The 21,238-nt window shown below is 41.5% G+C and overlaps 1 protein-coding gene across 5 annotated transcripts in view; it reads right to left on the bottom strand.

The window, feature by feature from the left end:
* Nucleotides 1–20,562, bottom strand: part of Rbm33 (RNA binding motif protein 33) — a 98,620-nt gene extending 78,058 nt beyond the window's left edge. For 4 of the 5 annotated variants that reach the window (XM_046455134.2, XM_058582857.1, XM_046455136.2 and 1 more), the window contains exons 1-2: nucleotides 19,920–20,562; nucleotides 2,315–2,393 (exon numbers count right to left, since the gene is read on the bottom strand). In XM_046455134.2, coding sequence (XP_046311090.1) covers nucleotides 2,315–2,393; nucleotides 19,920–19,962 — 122 coding nt within the window. In that variant the 5' untranslated portion in view covers nucleotides 19,963–20,562. Of the gene's footprint in view, nucleotides 1–2,314; nucleotides 2,394–18,828; nucleotides 19,747–19,919 lie in introns of those variants that run through there. The other variant, XM_046455135.2, reaches the window with a different exon arrangement.
* Nucleotides 20,563–21,238: the final 676 nt, after the last annotated feature.

The raw sequence follows: 21,238 nt of genomic DNA, 5'->3' as shown, positions 1-21,238 counted from the left end.
CTCAGAGTATGAGCGGTTTGTGCAAAGCCATGTGCTCCCACCGTGACATGCTGCCTTCTCAAAGGCAGGGCCCAAAGCAACAACAGGACCACTTGATAATGAACTGTAACCTTCAAAACTGTGAACAAAAACAGACTGATCAATTACAAAATTCGGAGTTTATTTAGACTCGGTTCAAATTATGAAAAATTATAGACATATATCCACACTGTGAGTATAGAATATGCACACATATATATTTAACTTGTGCAAATATATATATACATATCAAAATATGAGAAAATCAGGAAAATATTAACACTAACGAGACAGTAATAAGAAGTTTCCTAGGCCAGGAATGGTGGTGCAACCCTGTAAATCCCAGTGGCTTGGGAGACTGAGACAGGAGATTGCAAGTTCAAAGCCAGCCTCAGCAACTTAGCGAGGTCCCAAGCAACTTAGCAAGACCCTGTCTCAAAATATAAAATAAAAGAAAATGGGCTGGGGATGTGGCTCAGTGGTTGAGTGCCCCTGGGTTCAATCCCTGGTCCTGCCCCTGCAAAAAAGTTTCATTTTTAGACAACTCTTATGGCTACATTTATAAATCTACTTTTTACTGAGATAAGTTCCGAAATCTTTTCAGATAAAGTAGTGTCCATGACTGAGGGGCTGCAGTGTGCAGACAATACAAACTGGCAACCTGGGAAGCTGGGTTGTGGTTCACTGCACTATTCTGTTTTCACAGATGCTTGAAATTCTAAGTTAAAATCAATTTCAGGCAAATTATATATCTAATTAAAAATATACAGATTTACTTTTATAGATGCATACAGGATATAGTGAACAAAGGTAAGAACAGAGGAAATCAAAATGATGAGTTAACTTTACTAAAAAACCCACTTTGTATTTTATTGTTTCATCATATTTTTAAGCAAAACCAGCTTCAATACATAGATTTATTCTAAGCTTCCTTTTTTTTTTTTTTTTTTTTACAAACAGCATTAAGGCTAAATTTAATAGCCAACTTGACTGGTCTAAAGGCTGCCCAGAGAGCTGGCAAAAGATTCATGAATGTCTATAAGTATATTTTCAGAAAAGATTAGCATTTCAATCAGTAGACTACAGTGAAAGAGCTACTTTCCAGCTAATTCATATCCTTGAGCTGAAATACCCATCCTCTTCAGGTTTCTGGTTCTCCAACCTTTGGGCTGGGACTAAGACTCACACCACTGACTCCCTTGGTACTCTCGCCTTCAGGCTCCTGGTTCTCAGGTCTTCAGGATAGGACTAAACTATACCACCAGATTTCCTGGGCCCAAAATTGCATGATCCAATCCTTCATTATAAATCTCTTTCTATATATTCTATTGTTTCTCTGAAAAATCCTGCCTAACACACTGAGATGATGAAAACAATCAACCTTGGAGACTATAAGCATAACAAAGTTTGCACAGATTATTCTGTAAAATTTCTGGAGCACTGCTCTTTCCAAACAGGAATCAGGTATTCTTTTCATTGCAATACATTTTTTTCTTTATTCAGTTCTATTTACTGATAAACCTTCTGATTGTAACTCCAAAGTAAATTTTACAGTTTCTCACCTCCAGCATTTAAGACGGTGAGAAAGTTGTAAAGAATCATCATTCTCAATACCTCTACCCCTATTAGGCCCCACTGTGTACTCCCTCCAGCACAACTGGAACCTCTACTGGAACTCATCGCCAGAAGTGACCACCCACACAGACTGACATGGGCATTACTGTGACTGTTTTATACTGTATGTGCACATGTGCATTCCTAAGATAGTCTCATCTTCACTGGTAATCAGGGAAAGTAAATTAAAATCAAAATAAACATATTTAGAAGGGCAAAATTTTTCAAGCTTGGCAAAACATTGGCTAGTGTGTACAAAAGGAACTCTGGCACACAACCAGTCCAATTAAGGTCATGAGCATCCACAAAGTCAATACCATTGCTGTGTCAAAACACAGGAAGAGGGGTTGGGGGTGTGGCTCAGAGGTACAGCGCTTGCCTAGCATGTATGAGGCACTGGGTTCTAGTCTCAGCATCGCACATAAATAAATGAATAAAATAAAGGTCCACTGGCAACTAAAAAATACTTTTAAAAAAAATACAGGTAGAGAAGGAAAGCTCACATTTTGCATAACCCTGCATATAGTACAGGCCTGGAACAGGAGCCCTCAGGTGGTCTTGTCTTGGACAACCAGGGCATGAAGGAGCCAGTATCCCTATTTTCAGTAAAATCTCTACATAGACCAGTACAGGAGGATAAAATCTGTAGAAACTCCCCAGTGAAGCACAGGTGTGCGCCTACCTGTCCCAGTCCTCATCAGCTGCTCTTCTTCTCCAGGACCGCTCTGCACCAGGCTTATCAAACTGGTCAAAATCATCATCTGTGAGGAAGAGTCCATCCAAATCAGGTTTAGTAAGTCAAGACAGACACAGTACAAATAACCAGCCACTATAATAACTTTCGATATGAAGAAGTTCCACATACAATGTTCATAAATGCCTTAGGCATTTTAATGTTTAAATCTTAAGAACACAAAGCTACCCGATTTATTAAATTATTGGGGGGGTGGTAAATTTGTAATTCAGTTGGTAGAGTGCTGGCCAAGCATGCAAAAGGCTTTGGGTTCAATCCCCAGCACCACCTCCACCCCAAAATAAAAACACTACTAGGAATGAAAAACAACTAACAGGGTTTTCTAAAAGTAGACAAAATACCCCAAAACTTTAATGTTTCCTTTATTTAAAAAAAAAAAAATGGGCTCTGAGTTTATATTTATTGCTGCATGTTACTTTTTGTAACATTCACATTTTTCTAAATTAATCATGGAAAGCAAAGACTCTAAGAAATGTTGAGATAATACAGAAAAGAGCTAAACAGAGAAAATTAATGCAAGTCACATATACAATTTTTTTAAGCTGACACATTTTGAAATGTCAAGAGTCTGATGCAGTGGTACATGCCTGTAATCCCAGCTACTAGAGAGGCTGAGGCAAGAGGATCACAAGTTGGAGGCCAGCTGCAGCAACTAGATAAGAGCCCATCTCAAAATTTAAAAAAAGATGGGGTTGCTGGGAAGATAGGCCAAAGGGAAGGCATTCCTGTGTTTAGTCCCCAGTGCTAGCCTCAAAAAGGTAAATAGAAACAGGTAAAAATTTAACAGTACATTTTATTTAATCCCTATTACATAACATAGTATCTAAAATATTATATCATGTAATCGATACAGAAAATAGGATATTTTACATTTTTCCATATTTTGCACATACTACACATCTTGCATTTCAATGTAGACAAGCTATATTTCAACTGTGTGGTCGTTGTATGTGTGACAAGTAACCACTGACATGGATGGTGCAGAAAAAGCAATTAAGAGTAATGAAGCCCTGCATGCAACTCAGTTTCTTTTTCTATAAAATGGAGCTATCATCAATCCCATGAATTTGCTGGAAGAGTAAGTTTGACAACATATTTTAAAATGCAGGGACTGACAAATTAGAGGCACCTGATGTAGTTATTTTTATTACTAGGAGACTCAACTGAAGGAACGGTTTTTATCCTAGACACACACAAGCAAGGAGGTTTACAGAGAAGCAGAGGCCACATAAAGCAGCCGTGTGATGCAAATGCCCATAACATCTTGGCATTTTTCCAGCTTTGGCTAAAAATTAACAACTAAGGTTCCTACAAAGTAATCTATCAACTCTTACCCAATACTACCAAACAGAACACGGACTTTAAAAAGCATCCAAGAATGAAAGACACAGATGACAACTAGCAATTCCAAGAGATCAACCTCCAGCATGACTGTGTGAGGAGCTCCACAGGCCCCTCTCCAAAGTTTTTTTTTTTTTTTTAAAGGCCACTTAAAGTCTCTAGAAATAAAAAGATTCTTATTCCAGAAATTTACTCAAATCGGGTTACAACAGCCACAAGAATTCAATGGTCTTTGGACCAGGACCCAACCCCTCCTCCCCTGGGCCAGCAAGGCTGACTCAATTCCAAGAACCAGGACTCCCTATCTAGCACTACTCATCCTGACCCCACCTACCTGCTGCTGAGTTCCAGGTGAGTATGATAAAGACTTCCTTCTTCTACCCAGGTCCCACTTGTGGGACAGACACTACTGGGCCCAGATGGCACCTGACCTGGCTCATGTAATGGATGCTCCACACCAGAGTCAAGCCAAGGAGCCCTGAGAATGCTTCCCCCAACTCCAGGTACTCGGCCTCTACAGTGACGTGCCACTCAAGAGACCAGCACACCACTACCCATCACAGCCCAAGAGCTGAGGCTCAGAGAGTTTGCAAGGTGAGAGGGGTGGTTTAGAACAGAGTTCTAACTCTCCCAAAGAATCTGACTTCAAGCCAAAGGTGCTCTCAAAACCAATGAGGGTTTTGCTGGGAAGGAAATGGGAGGACAGTGTCAAGAGTGACTAAAGACAGAAGAGACCAAAGGCAGACACCCTTGGCTGACCCTGGACACTATCCATTCAAAGGAGCCTCAACTGACTCTCTAAATTTATGCACCAGGGCTTTATTGACAATGTGGTCAAGGAAAGAAGGGATGAGGATGCTATACCAAAGGCTTGGGCAGCTGAGTACACAGCAGAAACTTCACGCTGCAGAGGGGTGGAGCAGATGTCTAGCTTAACCCAGTCAGTCATCTCACCTCCACAGGAAACAAGCAGGTAACAGTCAACACCCCCAAGTGGAACAGCAGGGAGACCAGCACCCAGAGCTGCTCCAAAATATTATCTAAAATGTCCAGTTTCCAAGTGAAAATTACAACCCATCAAAGAAACAAAAAAGTATAACCCATAATCCGTCAGCAAAAAAAAAGCAGGCTACAGAATCTGCCTGTCAGGGTCAGATGTCAGATTTAATAGAAAAAGACATGTAAGTAGCCATTACGAACATGTTCAAAGAACAAAACTGAAACCACACTAAAGGCAAGTGGAAACCCACGTCAAATATTAAGAACATGGTGAGGACACAGAAATTCCTAACAAAAAGCAAAACAATTCCCTAGCTGACAGATAAGAGAATTCACTAGAGCAACACAAGCAGACTCAAACAAGCAGAACAAAGAGAGAGGAAAAATGAAGACAACTGAACACAGCTCCAGAGAAGGGTAGGCCATCAATAGACATCCCAAAATATTCACAAAAGGAGTATCAGGAGAGGAAAGTCTTGAAGGCAGAAAGACAACAAAGACCTACCAGGGGACTGCAATTCACAGCAATTACTTCTCCTTGGAACCATGGAACCACAGTGGCCAGGGGCAGTGGAATAATCCATCCAATAGCTCACAGAAAGACTCTTAGGTCCAGCTACACTACCTTTCAAACCATGAGATAATAGCAATCACAGAAAAACAAAAACAGAAGGCATCTGTTGCTAACAAGTCCACTGTAACTTGTTGAACTGTATGCCCCCAAAAGATACAGAAGTCTTACCCCACCCTGTGAATATAACCCATCCTATTTAGAAATGAGGTGTCTACAGATGTACTCAGGTTAAGACAGGACCCTGAGGAGGACACTGAATCCAATGACTAACCTATTTGTAAAGAGAAGATTAGAGATAGGCACACAAGGGTAAAGGCCATGTAAGGCCAAGGACAGTAATGCCCCTACAAGTCAAGCAATGCCAGGAGTCACCAAAAGCTGGAAGAAACAAAGGATTCCCCCTAGAGCCTTCCAGGAGTCAACACTGTTAATGTTCTCTGGCTTCTTGAACTATAAATAAATTCATCCTGTTTTAAGCTAATCCCTTTGTGGTGTATGTAAATGTGTAGTTTCATAACTTTCACTGAATAGGGGAAGTTTTCAGCCATTATTTCCTCATTCTGCTGCCACTTGCCCTTTCGCCTTCTGGGCCTCCCACGTATTTAAATACATTTGATGGTGGCTCTTCAAACTCTCTTCATTTTTTCTTTCTTGACTACCAAATGGATAATCTCAGTGGGCCTCTGTGTTCGCCCATTCTTTCTTCTGCTTGCTCAAACCTGTTGCTGAACCCCTCCAGGAAACTCACTTCAGCTATTGTAGTGGTTGGTACCATAAGTTCTATTTATGTCCTTTTTGTAATGTTCCCTATTTCTTCATATATGCCATCCAGAAAGCAATCTGAGCATGTTTAAAACAGATTTTTCAAAGCCTGTCTTCAAGTTCAATGTCTGGGCTGGCTTGTGGGTGGCTTCTACCCTCTCCCACCCCCCACTCCCCACACTGGAAGAGGCCATACTTTACTTTCTCAGCTTCTCTGTAAGTAAATTTTAATTTAAAATTGGATATTGTATTGCAGTGTGATAATTCTGGAAAATAGATCCTCCCCTTTCTAGGAACTGCTGCTATTTCTTAATGAAGACTGTTGTCCCTTCTTTAGTGACTTCCCTAAGCATTTTTGCAAATACTATTATATTCCTTCTTGAATATTGCCACTGCAGTCTCTGTTCTGTTACCTCCCTAATCGCCCAGTGATCTGACAGATTTTCTTAAATGCTTCAATCCAATAAGAAAAGGAAAACTGACCAGTGCTGCAGGGCAAAGTGACTCGGTGGAGGAAGGCTGAAGTACAAGGGCCTCTGTGCCAGTCCAACAGGGACCAATATGAACCAAAGAACACAGTGCCAATCCTTGAAGTTAAGATTCCTACTGTCCACCCCGGGACCGGCAGGTATACCAGGACTGTGGGCTGCTGTCCCCCTGGCTGCAGGCCACAGGTGTGGATGTTGGGGGAGAGTAGCCACCCCAAGAAACATCAAAACTCACAGGCATTAACCAGCCTCATTTACCATTTTCCAGGTGCCCCTTGGATGCAGCAACTGTTCAGCCCAACTCTAGATTACAAACAGGCACTTCCAACAGTTCCTGTTACAGTTCCTGTTAGCTCATATTTATTTCACTGGAGGGACAATTCCTCATAATTTCTACCCTACTATCTCTGCATCGCCACAGACTAACAGAGTAAATAAAACAACAACAACAATGACCTAACTACACACTGTGAACCAGGGTTTTAGTCTTTTTTTCCCCCCACTGTAATGAAAGGACCCAAGCAGAACAACTGTGGAAGAGGAAAGGTTTATTTAGGGGCTCACAGTTTCAAAGGTCTCAATCTATAGACGACAAGCTCTATTGCTCAGGGCTTGAGGTGAGGCAGGACATCATGGCAGAGGGAACCAGCTCACATGAGATCAGGAAGCAGAGAGATCTCCACTTGCCAGATACAAATGCATACCCCAAAGCCAGGCCAACATGCCCACCTCCTCCAGCCACACCCACCACTTCAGTTACCATTCAGTTAATCCTTATCGGGGATGAATTCACTGATTGGGTTAAGACCCTCACAACCCAATCATTTCTCCTCTGAACCTTCTTGCACTGTCTCACACGTAAGTTTCTGGGGGATACCTCACATCCAAACCATAACAACTAGAGACCCACTTTAGACCCCAATACACTAACAGGTTGCAACATAAAGAATGGAAAAAGATATTCAATGCAAATAACAAGAGAGCTAAGGTGGTTTTACTACTAACACATGGAATAGATCTTAAGTTCAAAAGTGTTCATTAAACAAAAGATATTATGTGCTGACAAAAACATCGACTCACCAAGAGATACAAAAATTATAAACACATATGCACCACAATATATGCAGCAAACATTGATAAAAACGAAGAGAAATAATTCTTCACTAACAGAATTCTACACTCATAGGAGACCTAGACAGAAAACCAGTAAGCAAGAAGAGAACTGAGCAATACTTTAAGTCCACAGATCTAACACCCCCTACAAAACACCTGAAAACAACACAGAACATACCTTCTCCAATGCACATGGATCACTGCCTGGATATATGTGAGGACCTAAAAGCATTCTCAATGAAGTTTAAAAAAGATCAGAATCACACAAAATACCTTCTCTGACTACAATATAACTAGAAAGGAAAACTGGAAAATTCACTAACATATGGAAATTAAACTACATACACAACCAACAGATCTAAGAAATTACTGGGGAAACGAAAATGAGATGAACAAACACAAAATCACAACCCACGAGAACATATGAGATGCAGAGAAAGTAGTACTCAGAGGGTAATTCAGGACTGAATCACCTCTATCAACAAAGAACATCAACTACCCACCCTACTTCACCCTTTGAGGCACTACAAAACGCAGAACAAAATAAACCAAAAACCAACAGAAAGAAGTAAATAAAAGAGCAGACACAAATTAAACAAACTAGAAAAAATCCTTCCAAAACTAGACTACTAGCCCTCATGAACATACATGCAAAACTTCTTTTAAATTTAGCACCTACCACCAAAAAAAGAAAAATTATCAACTAGACTCCAACAATAAATTACACGTACAATTTACATAATGAGCACAGGGCTTTATCCAGCACTGCAGGCTGACTTGACCCTCCAAAGTCAGTCTGAAAACAAAAAGAGATGATGCAACAGCACGTTGACAAGCGAACAACCCATCCTTACCCTCATTATGAAGGAAGTATTCATGAAACATCTGCATAGCTCCAGCAGCACAGTGGACATGCAACCTCTCCAATGCATTCCCCCTGGGGTAGGTGCAGAGCAACTTTTCATGTTGTCCTGGCCTGCCACTCCCCAGGAGCACCTGAGTAATAAAATGTACAAACCCTCTCTGTTGATTCCTCCAAGTTCTTTCTTTGGGACCAGTAAACAATCATCTGGGATGTGTGCAGACCCAGGGTTGAACACTGTTGAAATGTCGCTTCACCCCTAATTGACCTACAGGTTCAATGTAATCTTAATCAAAATCCCAGCAGCTTTTTTTGTAGAAACAGAAACATGATTCTAAAACTCATATAGAAAAGCAAAGCACCTAGAATACTCAACACAACTGTGAATAAAGGACATGTTGGAAAGCTAACATTATCTGCTGTTTAAGAAATTCAAAGCTATAATAATAAAATCTGTAGTATTCATGTATATATAGTCAAATCGATCAATGAAACAGAATAGCCTTCCACAAATACTTCCACACATATATGGACAACTGATATTTTACTAAGATGGGAAGGATAGCCTTTACAGCAAAAGGTGCAGGAGTAACTGGAGAACCATCTATACAACAACAACAAAAATCAGGAAGCTAAATTCATACTTTGTAAAGAAGATAAGTTCCTGGGATAGGCAAAGATATGTGTGACAGTGAAACAAAAATCAATGAAAGAACAAAATGATAAGCTAGATATCAAAATTTTGAATTCTATTCTCCAAGGACACCATCAAGAAAACGAAAACAAGCCAGATTAAGAGACAATCTTTGTGAAGTACTACACAGCATTTTCCTGGCTTTTGTGTATCCCAGTGAATTAAGTAACCTGAGTTCACCAAGTAAAAGCACGCATAGCCTGGGTACCTCATCAGTGATTGGAATCTTTACTGGGAGCAGTCTGGTAGAGCTGGGCCATTAACCTGTGGGACCTGCCCTAACCCTGGAGTATCAGAACTTAAGGGAATTGTTGGTGTTGCCGAACGATCGTTTAATCCAATACAGTCAGCAAGCCAAACTGTCTGTTGATATTAAAAAAGATGAAGCCAGGTACAGAGGTACAAGCCTACCATTCCAGCCACTAGAGAGGACAACTGATATTTTACTGAAGCAGGAGAATTGCAAGTTCAAGGCCAGCCTCACCAACTTAGTGAGACCCCGTCTTAAAATAAAAAGTAAAAGATTGGTAATGTGGCTCAGTGATGAAGCACCCCTGGTTCAGTGCCTAATACTACCACCCCCCAGCCCCCCAAAAAGAAAAGATGAATGAGTAAGGTACAGCATCATCTCAGAATGTGAATGTGTCCACCAACTCACAAGTACCCTGGTTTAGAGGTTTCATGGGGGTCTCATCACAAAAGCATGACTGTGAAACCACTGACAATGATGTGCTCCAGTCCTCTTCCCTGCTGGGACTGTGGAAATCCTAACCCTTTAAACACAAGGCTGGTTATTCTGACAACTAGCCCTCATCCTGAAGCCACCTAGGGCTCCCCTCCAGTCCAATCTTCAGTATTGAAGAGAGAGTAAATTCCAAGGGTTTGGGAGATCTATGCAAGGAACTAGGAACAAAGACCCAATATTTACTTTTTAATCCCACTAATGTTCCTCAAAGAGTTCTGTTCCACTCAGCTAGATCTTTCTATATCAGTAGCAGAATACTTTCAAGGGCCAAAGGTGGAAGCAACTCAAGGGTCTAGCAACAGAAAAAGAGATAAATAAAAAGTGCTATCTATATACAATGGAATATTGCTTAACCTACAAAAAGGAAGGAAATTCTGTTGGGTGCAGTGGCGGATGCCTGTAATCCCAGTGGCTCCAGAGGCTAAGACAGGAGGATTCCAAGTTCAAAGCCAGCCTCAGCAACTTAGTGAGGCCCTCAGCAACTTATAAGACCCTGTCTCAAAATAAAAAATAAAGAGGGCTGGGATGTGGCTCAGTGGTTACACAGCCCTAGGTTCAATCCCTGACATACACATACACACACACACACACACACACACACACGGGAAATTCTGACACTGCTACACTCAAACCTTGAAGACATTATACTCAGTGAAATAATGACTCAAAGTCCCAAGAAGCAAACTAAGAATCCTGTAAGACAGATTTTATTCTTATATCTTGCCAGTCATTTCTCTTCTGTTCTTCAGAGACAGCATAGACAAATCCTCATTAAAGTTTCAGTTTATATCATTCACCACAGTTTACACCAGCCATGCTAAGCAGAACCATGGGAAGAAAACATGCTCTGCATTAGTCCAGAATTTGAAAAGAACACATTCCTGAAGGTCAAGGAAGGATTAACTCAGCAAAACAAAAGTGGTCAATGCCTCCTAGTCTGAAGAATCTCCGTCTAAGTATAAAGCTTGTACTGAACATTCTGCTTTAACACAGGAGTCGGTTTTCCTCATCAGCAAGACTAAAACATCTGCTGGCACCTATACAATCTTTTTACATGCAGCATTTTCTATCTATAGTGAACAAAACCTTTAATTATAATTCTCATTATTTCACCCTCTTTTCCAGAAACTCAGACTTGGATTAGAAATGTTACAGCAAGTTAGCCTGCAACAGGCTTCTAGCAACTGTCTCAATTGTCTAAGGATTGGCAACCATGAGTTAAGTATGGCCTGCCTCATACTTTTGTCCAAATTTAGTCACTGCCCATTTACACAAATAAATACTTAATGGAATACAACCAAGGCACTTCAATCACATATTGTCCATGGCCATTTTCAAGCTACAAAGGCAAAGTTAAATAACAAACACCATGTACCCTGCAAGCTTAAAATACTTACTATGTGGCCTCTCCAGAAAAAGGTGGTGAACCTCTGTATTCCCTACTCTGTCCAAAAGAGCACTCATGTATAATAAGCTTCTATTCTGAATAGCTAATAGTCAAAATGCCTTATTTTATAGATAAGGATAGCCAGATCTGTCATTTAAACAATAACCAGAAAGTCAGGTAACATTCAGTAACTTTCAAACTGAACGTATTAGCCCTCCAGTATAACAATTAACTTCTGAGCAACCAAATTTTTCAGAAAACTCCTGCATCATATTGCCTTAGTATATACTCATTGTTATCTTCCAGATGTAAGACAAGACTCCGCCTCCCACTGTGGATGTCACAGAAGCTCCTATCACCCTGGGAAGTCAGGAGGAAAACAGTGGCTCAGCCAATGGGATGTTCCTAGACTCCAAAGGAACTGACACTCTATTTCTTTTTCCAAGAACCTAGACCATCTTTTTTAAAAGTAGAACCTTGTATACTGATATAGCCAGATCTGTCATTTAAATGTCACTGCTAAATTGGTGATGTTTAAGAGAAGAAATTTCAAAGAAAAGGAATTGTTGTAAAACTTCCCAGGAAGAGAAAAAGAAAAAGGTCACATGAATACTATGAGGAATCAGAATGTCTCCAGTCTTCTCAAAAACAGAACAGGAAATCTAAAACACAATGCAGCAACACCACTGAAAATGTAAGAAAAATGAATTCAAATCTAGAATTCTGAGCCCACCCAAGTGTAGAAAGCTAAAAATCTGTTCCAACATGAGTCTCAAAAAATTTACCTTCAGGCTGGGGATATAGCTAACTCAGTAAACTGCTTGCCTTTCAAGCACAAGGCCCTGGGTTCAATCCCCAGCAACACACACACACACACACACACACAAAAAAAAAAAAAAAAAAAACACCACTCTTAGGAAAGCATAGCATTAACTGTATTAATTCAAAAGTATTAAAAATTTTTTTCTGGGAAAGTTTAAATTCTCAAAATTAACCTTGGGATTTTAAAAAAGCTAAACAGATGGACAATGATAAAGACATTTTAAAAACTTTAAAAAGAACCAGACCCAAAATGATTTTGCAGACACAAGTTCTTTCAACATTAAGGAAAAAAAAAAAAATCACACTGTCCCAGGAAACTTCATAATCCACTCCAGGAAAGCAACACATACAAACAAGGAGGGCACAGGTATGCCCACAACCGCAAAGGAAGAAACATACACAAACCAGAACAACACATGCACACTTAAAAGTGCAAAGAAGAAAGGTACCCAGATCAGAGAGCACAAGATATGCTCAGGAATGAAAAGGAAGAAAACTATAAGCCAATCTCTCTTGCAATCACAGACAAACCCTAAAACAAAATGCAACAATATGTTAAAAAAGAACAAAACATACAGATCAAGATTTTGAGCCCAAGAATATATGGCTGGTTCAACATTAGAAATCTATCAACACATTACATTAAGGGATAAAGAAGGGAGAATACATTATCACCTCAATAGAAGCAAAGAAAGCATTTGATTAAAATGGCAATGCAAAAAAGAACTCTTAGCTAAAAAAACAAGAACCACCATAAGCCTACCGCAAAAGCCATACACAATGATAAAACCTGTAAAGAACATTTACTACACTCAGAAAATAAACACTAAGAACAGGATGTCTGTAATAACCCATTACATTCAACATGACAGTAGAGGGCTTGTCAATGAATGATTCCAGGTTAAGTACAGAAAAGGAAATGAGATATAAATATTAGAACCAAGAGCTTGCAGAAATTTTAAAATACCAAACATAAAACAAGATGCAGTGGCACACAACTGTAATCCCAGAGATTCTGAAGGTTTAGGCAGGAGGATCACAAGTTCAAGGCCAATCTGGACAACATACTGAGACCCTATCTCAAAAAATTAAATAAAAAGAGCTGGGGATTGGCTCAGTATTAGAGCACCCTAGGTTCAATCCCCAGTATTACACAAAAACAAGCAAAAATTCAAGATGCCAACAAGATAGTTATATATGATTCAATTACCAAAAAGTAAGAAGAAAACTTTTCTACAAATTTGAGTAAGTAACAGGATTATAAAAACCATATCATATACAATGATTATACCACAAAATATTAGAAATTTTAAAAAAGAAATGTGAAAAACTACACAAGGTGAATTATAATAATTTGCATCTCAAGGGCAGGGATCTTGCCTGGCTTGTTTAGGAATGCATCCATCCTATGCCTTAGGTCAGTGCCTGGCCCCAATAAGTCCTCAGTGAATATCTAGTGAATGACTAAATGACAAAAAAAGAGCCTGAACAATACATTCTTGTTGCTGATGGAAGATTCCAGACTAAAAATATCCATTTTTCCCAAATTACATTAATAGATACAATACAATCCCAAAACTTTTCCAGTACAATCCTTTATAGAAAATTCTGATTGGTGTTTCTGAAGATCCTTTTAAAGACCTGTGCCAGGTCAGGCTAATCAAAAAAAACTTCTGAAAAAGCATGCTGATACACACACACACACACACACACACACACACACACACGGGGCGGGGGGGGGGGGAGAAAGCAATACTTCTAAAGAACTATATATGGGAATCTATTGTTATGAAAGCAGAAAAGAATACAATAAATCATGTTAGAACTACAGAAGGCCTAAATTCGCACGACCCCAAAAATAAAACTCCATGTAGATTAAAAGCTAAAAATAGGGCTGGAGTTGTGGCTCATTAGTACAACACTTGCCTAGCATGTGTGTGGCACTGGGTTTGATTCTCAGTACCATATATAAAATAAAATAAATAAAATGAAGGTCCATTAACAACTAAAAAATATACATTAAATTTAAAAAAAACTAAACAAAAAAGCACTGGAGCATAAAATGTTTTTTAAAAGCATAGAGAATGGGGCTGGGGATGTGGCTCAAGCGGTAGCGCGCTCGCCTGGCATGCGTGCGGCCCGGGTTCGATACTCAGCACCACATACCAACAAAGATGTTGTGTCCGCCGAGAACTAAAAATAAATAAATTAAAAAAAAATAAAAATAAAAAAAAAATAAAATAAAAGCATAGAGAAATTCTTGGCATGAGGAAGACTATCAAAAAAAGTGATAAAAGCAACGGATACATTTTATAAGGTACAAATCTTAAAACATCCACACAGTAAAGTTTAAAACAAGGTCACAGTACAAGAACCAAAAAAGTTAATAACCCTAACATAACAATTTTTTTTAAATGAGGAAGACACTTACTGCCCAGTGTTTAAAAAGCAGACCAAGTGCATGTACCAGCAATTCACAGGAAAAAAAAAGTAAAAATAATATATGAAAAGATGCATAATTATACTAGAAGATAGGAAATTATAACATTGAGACTATGTTTCCATGTAAATGAGCAAAATAAAGATTCTAAGAAAAGGAAAGGAAAAAGAAGTATTTTCACTGCTGATGGGAGGATAATGTGGTAACTTTTTTGAGATCACGAAAGCAGCTATCAAAACTCAATTCTCGAGGTATCTATCCTCCACAAATATTTGCACAGACACACCCAAGATATGTCTACAGATGTCTCCTATGGAACTATCTACCACCGTGAAAAAGCAGAATAAACTGAAATGCTCACAAGAAAATGGTTCAACAGCAAGTGGGTCCACATATCCCTCAACCCCGACATAGGAAGATCCCCAGGACCCACTCTCAAATGAACAAGTGGAACAGCAGAATAAAACATGATTCTCGTCCTAGTATTAAAGGCCACACTCTACCTGTATGCGTACAACTACACACACACTAAAAAAGGTGTTGGGAGAGTCCTTCCAAACTGTATTATAAAGAGTGGATATTTTCACTTCTGAAAAACTGTACGTTCATTATAAATCTCTTACGAGAATGTGACATGACCCAAAATGGTAAAAGAGAATCTGTTCCAAATCCATTCCTTCACTGAAGCAACATTATAAACTGGCAAAAATTTCAGAATCAACTGTTTGGGAACTTTAGGATCTCATAGGAAATTTGCAAGAGCCCATGGGGGTCAGCGTGGGAAGTGGCTACAAAGCTGCAGGAAGGGATGGCTATGGCATGTCTCCTCACCTGTCTAGCATCCCCACCCCCAGGTCAGAGGCAGCAGCAGGGAGTACAGGCAGTTTGGCAATGGTAACAGGGCAGGAAGGACCTGTCCCCCAAAACTGTGACTGATCTGGGACTTGTCTATCAGTTCCCTGAGGAGTCCACTAAGAGGCCAGCCTTTGTTTTGAACCCTCTGAACTCTCTTAGGCTAAAGCAGCTCCCCCCGCCCCAGCGCCTCCAAAGTGTTTGTCAAAAACATTCAAAGGGGGTTGGGGTTGTTCCTCAGTGGTAGAGTGCTTGCCTAGCACATGTGAGGCCCTGGGTTCCATCCTCAGAACCACATAAAGAAAAATAAATAAAATGAAGGCACTGCATCCATCTACAACTACAAAGGAAAATTTTTTTAAAAGTGGAGCTAACCTATATATTAAAAGAAAAAAAAGCATTTTAAGACATTACCTAAAGTCACCTGGGGCAAAGGGTTGTCACAGCAAGCAACATACTAACCAAAAAGCCTGGGGAAAAAGAGGGTAGGGAGGAAAAAAACACTAGGGGCTGTGGGCTTTGAAGGGCTCCCAAACTGTGTGGAATTTAGAAGACCATACACATGCTTAGGGTTGGACAGCTCTTGAGAGGACCCATGATTTGTCCATCCGGCTGCTATTTGGCTCTGGGTAGGCAGCAGGTGAAGGCTAATGCAGTTACAGATGGCCTGGATGAGCAGTGAAGAGGCGCCTCAGCTGCAGTCAATCCACACGCATGGAGGGAGGATGCTTTTGCTTTCTTTCTTTTTTCTTTTTTTTTTAATATTTGTAGATTCAGGCACTTAAGGAAATCTGTCAGATCACTTGCTATTAGTAAGCACTGAGATAACAAAAGGAGGGACTTCAGTGACCACACAGAATAAGGAACACAGTCTCCACAAAATTAGTTTGGAAAAGTTATTTTAAAACCAGACAAATGAAATCCACAACAGCAATGACAAACTCAGAGGACAGAGGATATTCTAAAAATTTTTAAAATTATCACATTATACAAAGTGTCCAAGTGTCAATCCCAAAATTGAGGTATGCTAAGTACTGAACTAATACAGTCTGAGGAGCTGGAAGAAAAAGTGAAAAAAATAAAGAGCCTAAGGAAGGGTGCTACCCCCAACAGTACCAACATATGCATTACAGGAGTGCCAAAAGGAGAAGACAAAGTAGTAGAATGAAGACTCAAAGAAATAGTGGCCAAAATAATGGCCAAATGTAATGGAAGATATGAGTCTACACATCAAAGAATCTCAATGAACTCCAAGCAAGATAAATTTAAAGAGACGCATACATACATTACAATCAAATGTATAACCAAAGCCAAAGAGGATTGAAAGCATAAAGAGAAAAGCAATTATTGGTCAAATACAAGGGTTCTTCAATAAGATAAAAGTCAGTATCTCATCAGAAAGCACAGAGACCAGAAGGTAGTGAGATGAAATATTTAAAATACTAAAAGGATAAAAAGGACAACCAAGAATTCTATATTTGACAACTATCCTTCCAAAATTCTACTTCCAGATAAATAAAACCTGAAGAAGTCTGTCACTAATAGACCTGTCCCACAAGAAATGCTAAAAGGAGTAATGGCTAAAATGAAAGTAAGGCTATTATTCTTTTCTCCACTCCCCAAGTTCCTTTGGTTTAACCTAAGTTGAATTCAGTGTGAACGGAGTTAGTGTACACACATACACACACACATGTACACACACATACCAGTAACTATGGACCTATCTCCTTCATCAGCACCATTAGAGATTAACATGCTTTACACTTTCTACCCAGTAAATTTTCTCTGATGCAGCACTAAAATTCATTTCATGTTAACAATTTCAAGGAAAAACCTTTTGCCCTGTGCTGCATTCTTCCCCATCTTTTTACCTGGAGATCACAGAACTTTCCTGGACTAGCTTCCTCTGGACTAAGTTAAGACAACTGTATTAGCATCTACACTGATCTGTTGTTTATTCTTGCTCTAAAATTTTGCAAGCCTAGGATTTGTTTAAAATACAGGAAAGTACAGGAATGGAAAGATGAATACAGATGGGACTAATTCATGATGGTTCAACTTAACAATTTTTGACTTCACAAATGTGCACTGTGTTGAAACCATATTTTAAACTCTGGTCTTTTCCCAGGCTAGAAATACGCAATTTAATCATATTTTCTCTCTCTGCCCAATTAAAGATTAATTAAGTGTTCTGAGCACATTTAAGATAAGTTAGGCTAAGCTGCAATGTTTGGTTTTTTAGTTGTATTAAATGCATTTTCAACAAGGCATCTTCACTGTAGAACACGTTTATCAGGACATAATCTATAGTAAGTAAAGGAACATCTACTACATGTTGATAAATGTTAAAACTGTGTGGCGGATATACAGTTTCATTATTCTTTCTACTAATGTGTATGCCTGAAAAATTCTAATAAAAGTTTTCCTTTATTAGATTTATCTAGGAAACAAAATTACAAACACTGATTTCCATTTTTATCTAATCTATAAAAAGTAGACTATATAAAACTCAAAAATGCTGTTGTAAAATTTTAAGTAAAATAATGCACTCACTCCTAAAGTAGTTTACTTACGAACCATAAATCATTAAAAAAACATTGGGAGGGGAGTTAAGATTTACATGCTTATTTCTTGTTATTTTATTTATATACAATAAAATGAGGCACTAGAAAACCTTGAAACTTATTAACTATTTGCTTATAAGTAAATGCCCCCCAAATGCCATGGCTTTTGTTTTCAGTCTCCAATACTATTTTCTGTATTAGCAAGGCCAGCAACCCCATCCTTACCCTCATTATTTGGCTGCAACAACAACTGAGAATTGCATCTAGTCAAGAGTGACCCGCTTTCCAGTAAGAGCCTAAGCAAACATTCCTACATATCTTCACGTTGTGACATCTATTTTGGCTAGCCAGATTCCATTAGTTTCTGGCTGTACTCTGGGTAATTAAGATCAATTTATTCAGCAACATTGATCACTTACTATACAGGAGATCAGTGACTTTCAAACTGACAATTTTGAACATTTAGTGACTGTGAAATTAATTTCAGTCATAACCAGCGTTTTAACACAATAAAAAAGAAAAGAGTGCATGGCACATAGTATGCACCAGTATTGTCCATGATGAAACTTTTTTATTTCATGTTTATCAAGTCACAACATCAATCATATTACTGTGTGAAATACAAAACCAGTGTGCTAGGTAACGTGTAACTGAGGCACTACTAATAGACAATGCAAGTATTTCTAATTAAACAAGATTTAGTAATACAAGATTAAAAAAACTAACAAAAGTTAGGGTATAGTTCTAGATTATTTTTGTTTGTTTCACAAAGAAAACATTTTATTTTTTAATATCTTACTTGTTAAATATCCGCTGAACATATGCAGTGTGCCAGGAACTTGGAATGTTGAGTAGAATGGACCACCCGTCCTCAAGGAGTCTTATAGACTCCTGAGGTAAGAAGACTAAGAACAACCACTAAAGAAAGTGATAAACTGAGTTAAATCTCAGAAGAAAACAAAGGTGCTAGTGAATGAAGAGGAAAGAGGTACCTAGGAAGGAGATGGTCACACTGCAGACATGGCTTCCAGGAGGGAGCCAGAAGCCCACTGGATCAGAAGTCAGCCCCTGCAAGAGTGAGTCCAGGAGAGGTGCCTGCAGAGGCAGCAGCTCCTGCTACAGACCTCAGGGGGTGGGGAGATGACAAGCCTGTAGGTGAGGCAGAAGGGACCAAGTGTCACAGAACTCAAATATTGGCAAGGAGTATGGCGTGAGTCTTAACAGCAAAGAAAAACATGGCACCTGTGACAAAATGGAAGAGAAAACTACAAAACTACACTTCTAAAATGGCAGTTCTCAAACTTGATAGCCTCACAGTTGAGAACCCCCAAAGCTTTTGTTTATGGCAGTTACAGCCACTGACAGTTAAAATGCATTAGTTGTCTGCTCAACGCCTTCCCGGGTCCTACCGCCTCTGGGAAACCCCACTGACACCAGTGAAAAGTGCACATGACACTTTAAGCCTTTATAACAAAAGGGGCTTCGATCCAGAAGTTCCCAGGTGACACCAAGAATAACATCAAACACCTAAATTTAACCTCAAAGATGCCGAGACAAGTAAACTGCATACATTAGAGAAGGCTAACCCGAAAGCCCCAGCGCTGGTCCGCAGAAAGGCCCTGTCTGAAGAGCACAGTGACAGCCCTGAGCTGTGGGCCAGCAGGCCTGCCCCCTGGGTCAGCACCCGGGCCCCAGTGCGCACGCAGGGGCCCGAGCGGAACCGGGGCTGCGCCCGCCCCGCACCTTCCCACCCCAGGATCGCCGCAGCGCGGCCCCGACCTCGTTGGGCCTCCAGGTCGGCGCGGGCCTGGCCCTCGGCCCCGCGTCCCCTCGGCGCGACGGCGGCCCCGGACAGCCGGGCCACACAAAGGCCGCGCCCGGCCCACGTACCTGCGGCGCCGGCTCCGCCGCCCGCGCCCAGAGCGGCCGCCATGGCCCTCGAGGGCCCGCTCCGGCCGCGCCCCGGGCCGGCCAACGGGGCTGTTGCGGGCCGGAGCGGCAGGGGAGCGGCCGCGGGCCCGCGCGGGGCGAGCGCAGCACGGGAGGCCGGCGCGTCGCGGTGCGCAGCGGCCCGTCGCCTCCGCAAGAGGAAAACAACACTACGGCAACATGGCCGCGCCGCGGTGCATGCCGGGAGGAAGGGCGGGCCGGCCGGGAGGAAGGCGCGCGGGCGGGCGCCCAAGGCCGCGGGAGCCCGGGCTCGCCCCAGTGCTCGGCGGTGCGCGAGGAGGGCAGGCGCGCGGCAGCGGCCTCCGCAGGGCCGCAAACGCCAGAGCTGGAAGTTCGGGCGCGAGCGGCCGCTGGCCGTAAGCGGACCCCGTTGCTGTCGTAAAGCGCTTTGCAGCAGCCGGAACGGCAACGCTTTACGCCGGCCTGCCGTCGAAAGTGGGCGTGGGTTGGCGCGGGAGGGAACGTCGTGGTCGCGCACGCGCAGTCGCGTCCCCGCATCCCGCTGTGTGCGGGGCAGCGGACCCCGTAATCCACTTGACTGTGGGCGCCGACGGTAGGAGTGAGGAGGGTGGCCGCCTAGCTGCGGGGCGCTTCTGGGCCATGGAGAAGCTGAGGGCTAGTCCTGGCGCGGCCTCGAGGGAAGGGAACCGGCGGAGGCCGCGATGGGTGTTGGACGGGGAGGGGAAGCGGGCGGCCGGGCGGAGGTTCCCGGTGAGGGTCGCGCCGAGCAGGGTGCGGGGGCAGCCACGTCCCCGTGGCGCGGGAGAGGCGTGGAGCCTCCCGACGGGCGGCGAGGACGCCCAGGGCCGGGCTGACCTCGCGGGGGAGCGAGCCGGCGAGAGGACGTCTGCGTGGACTCTTCCCTCTGTGTGGTTGAGATTTTTTTATCAAAATGTTGGAGGAAATAAACATTTCTGGATGAATACGTGTTCAATCACAAATAAAAACAATGTTTTTTAAGAACATCTTTTTAATTCAATCTCATGAAACCACTGCCCTCCCCCAAAATGAAATGAATGAGCCTTGCAAGCCCCCTCGTTGAACGACCCGGCCTCCCTAAGGAGGCGCGGAACCCGTTTCCATTTAAGTGGCTTGAATTCTTTGTTTTGAGCTGTCGAGGTTGGAACTGAGAAGCTATTTTTCAGAATGAATTCAGGAGTGATCTTAAGAAGGATGCCTCAAAAACGAAATCACACTGATGAAGCCCTCTCCCTCTCATTGTCTGTACCACGGTAAACCTCGTCTCACGAATCTCCTGA

Source organism: Marmota monax, unplaced genomic scaffold, assembly GCF_021218885.2.
Source record: "Marmota monax isolate L192 unplaced genomic scaffold, Marmota_monax_Labrador192_F-V1.1 WCK01_AAM20220418_F8-fsc00226, whole genome shotgun sequence".
Lineage (NCBI taxonomy): Eukaryota > Metazoa > Chordata > Mammalia > Rodentia > Sciuridae > Marmota > Marmota monax.
Note: the sequence above shows the minus strand (reverse complement) of the source record. Positions and strands in the feature narration are given on the sequence as shown.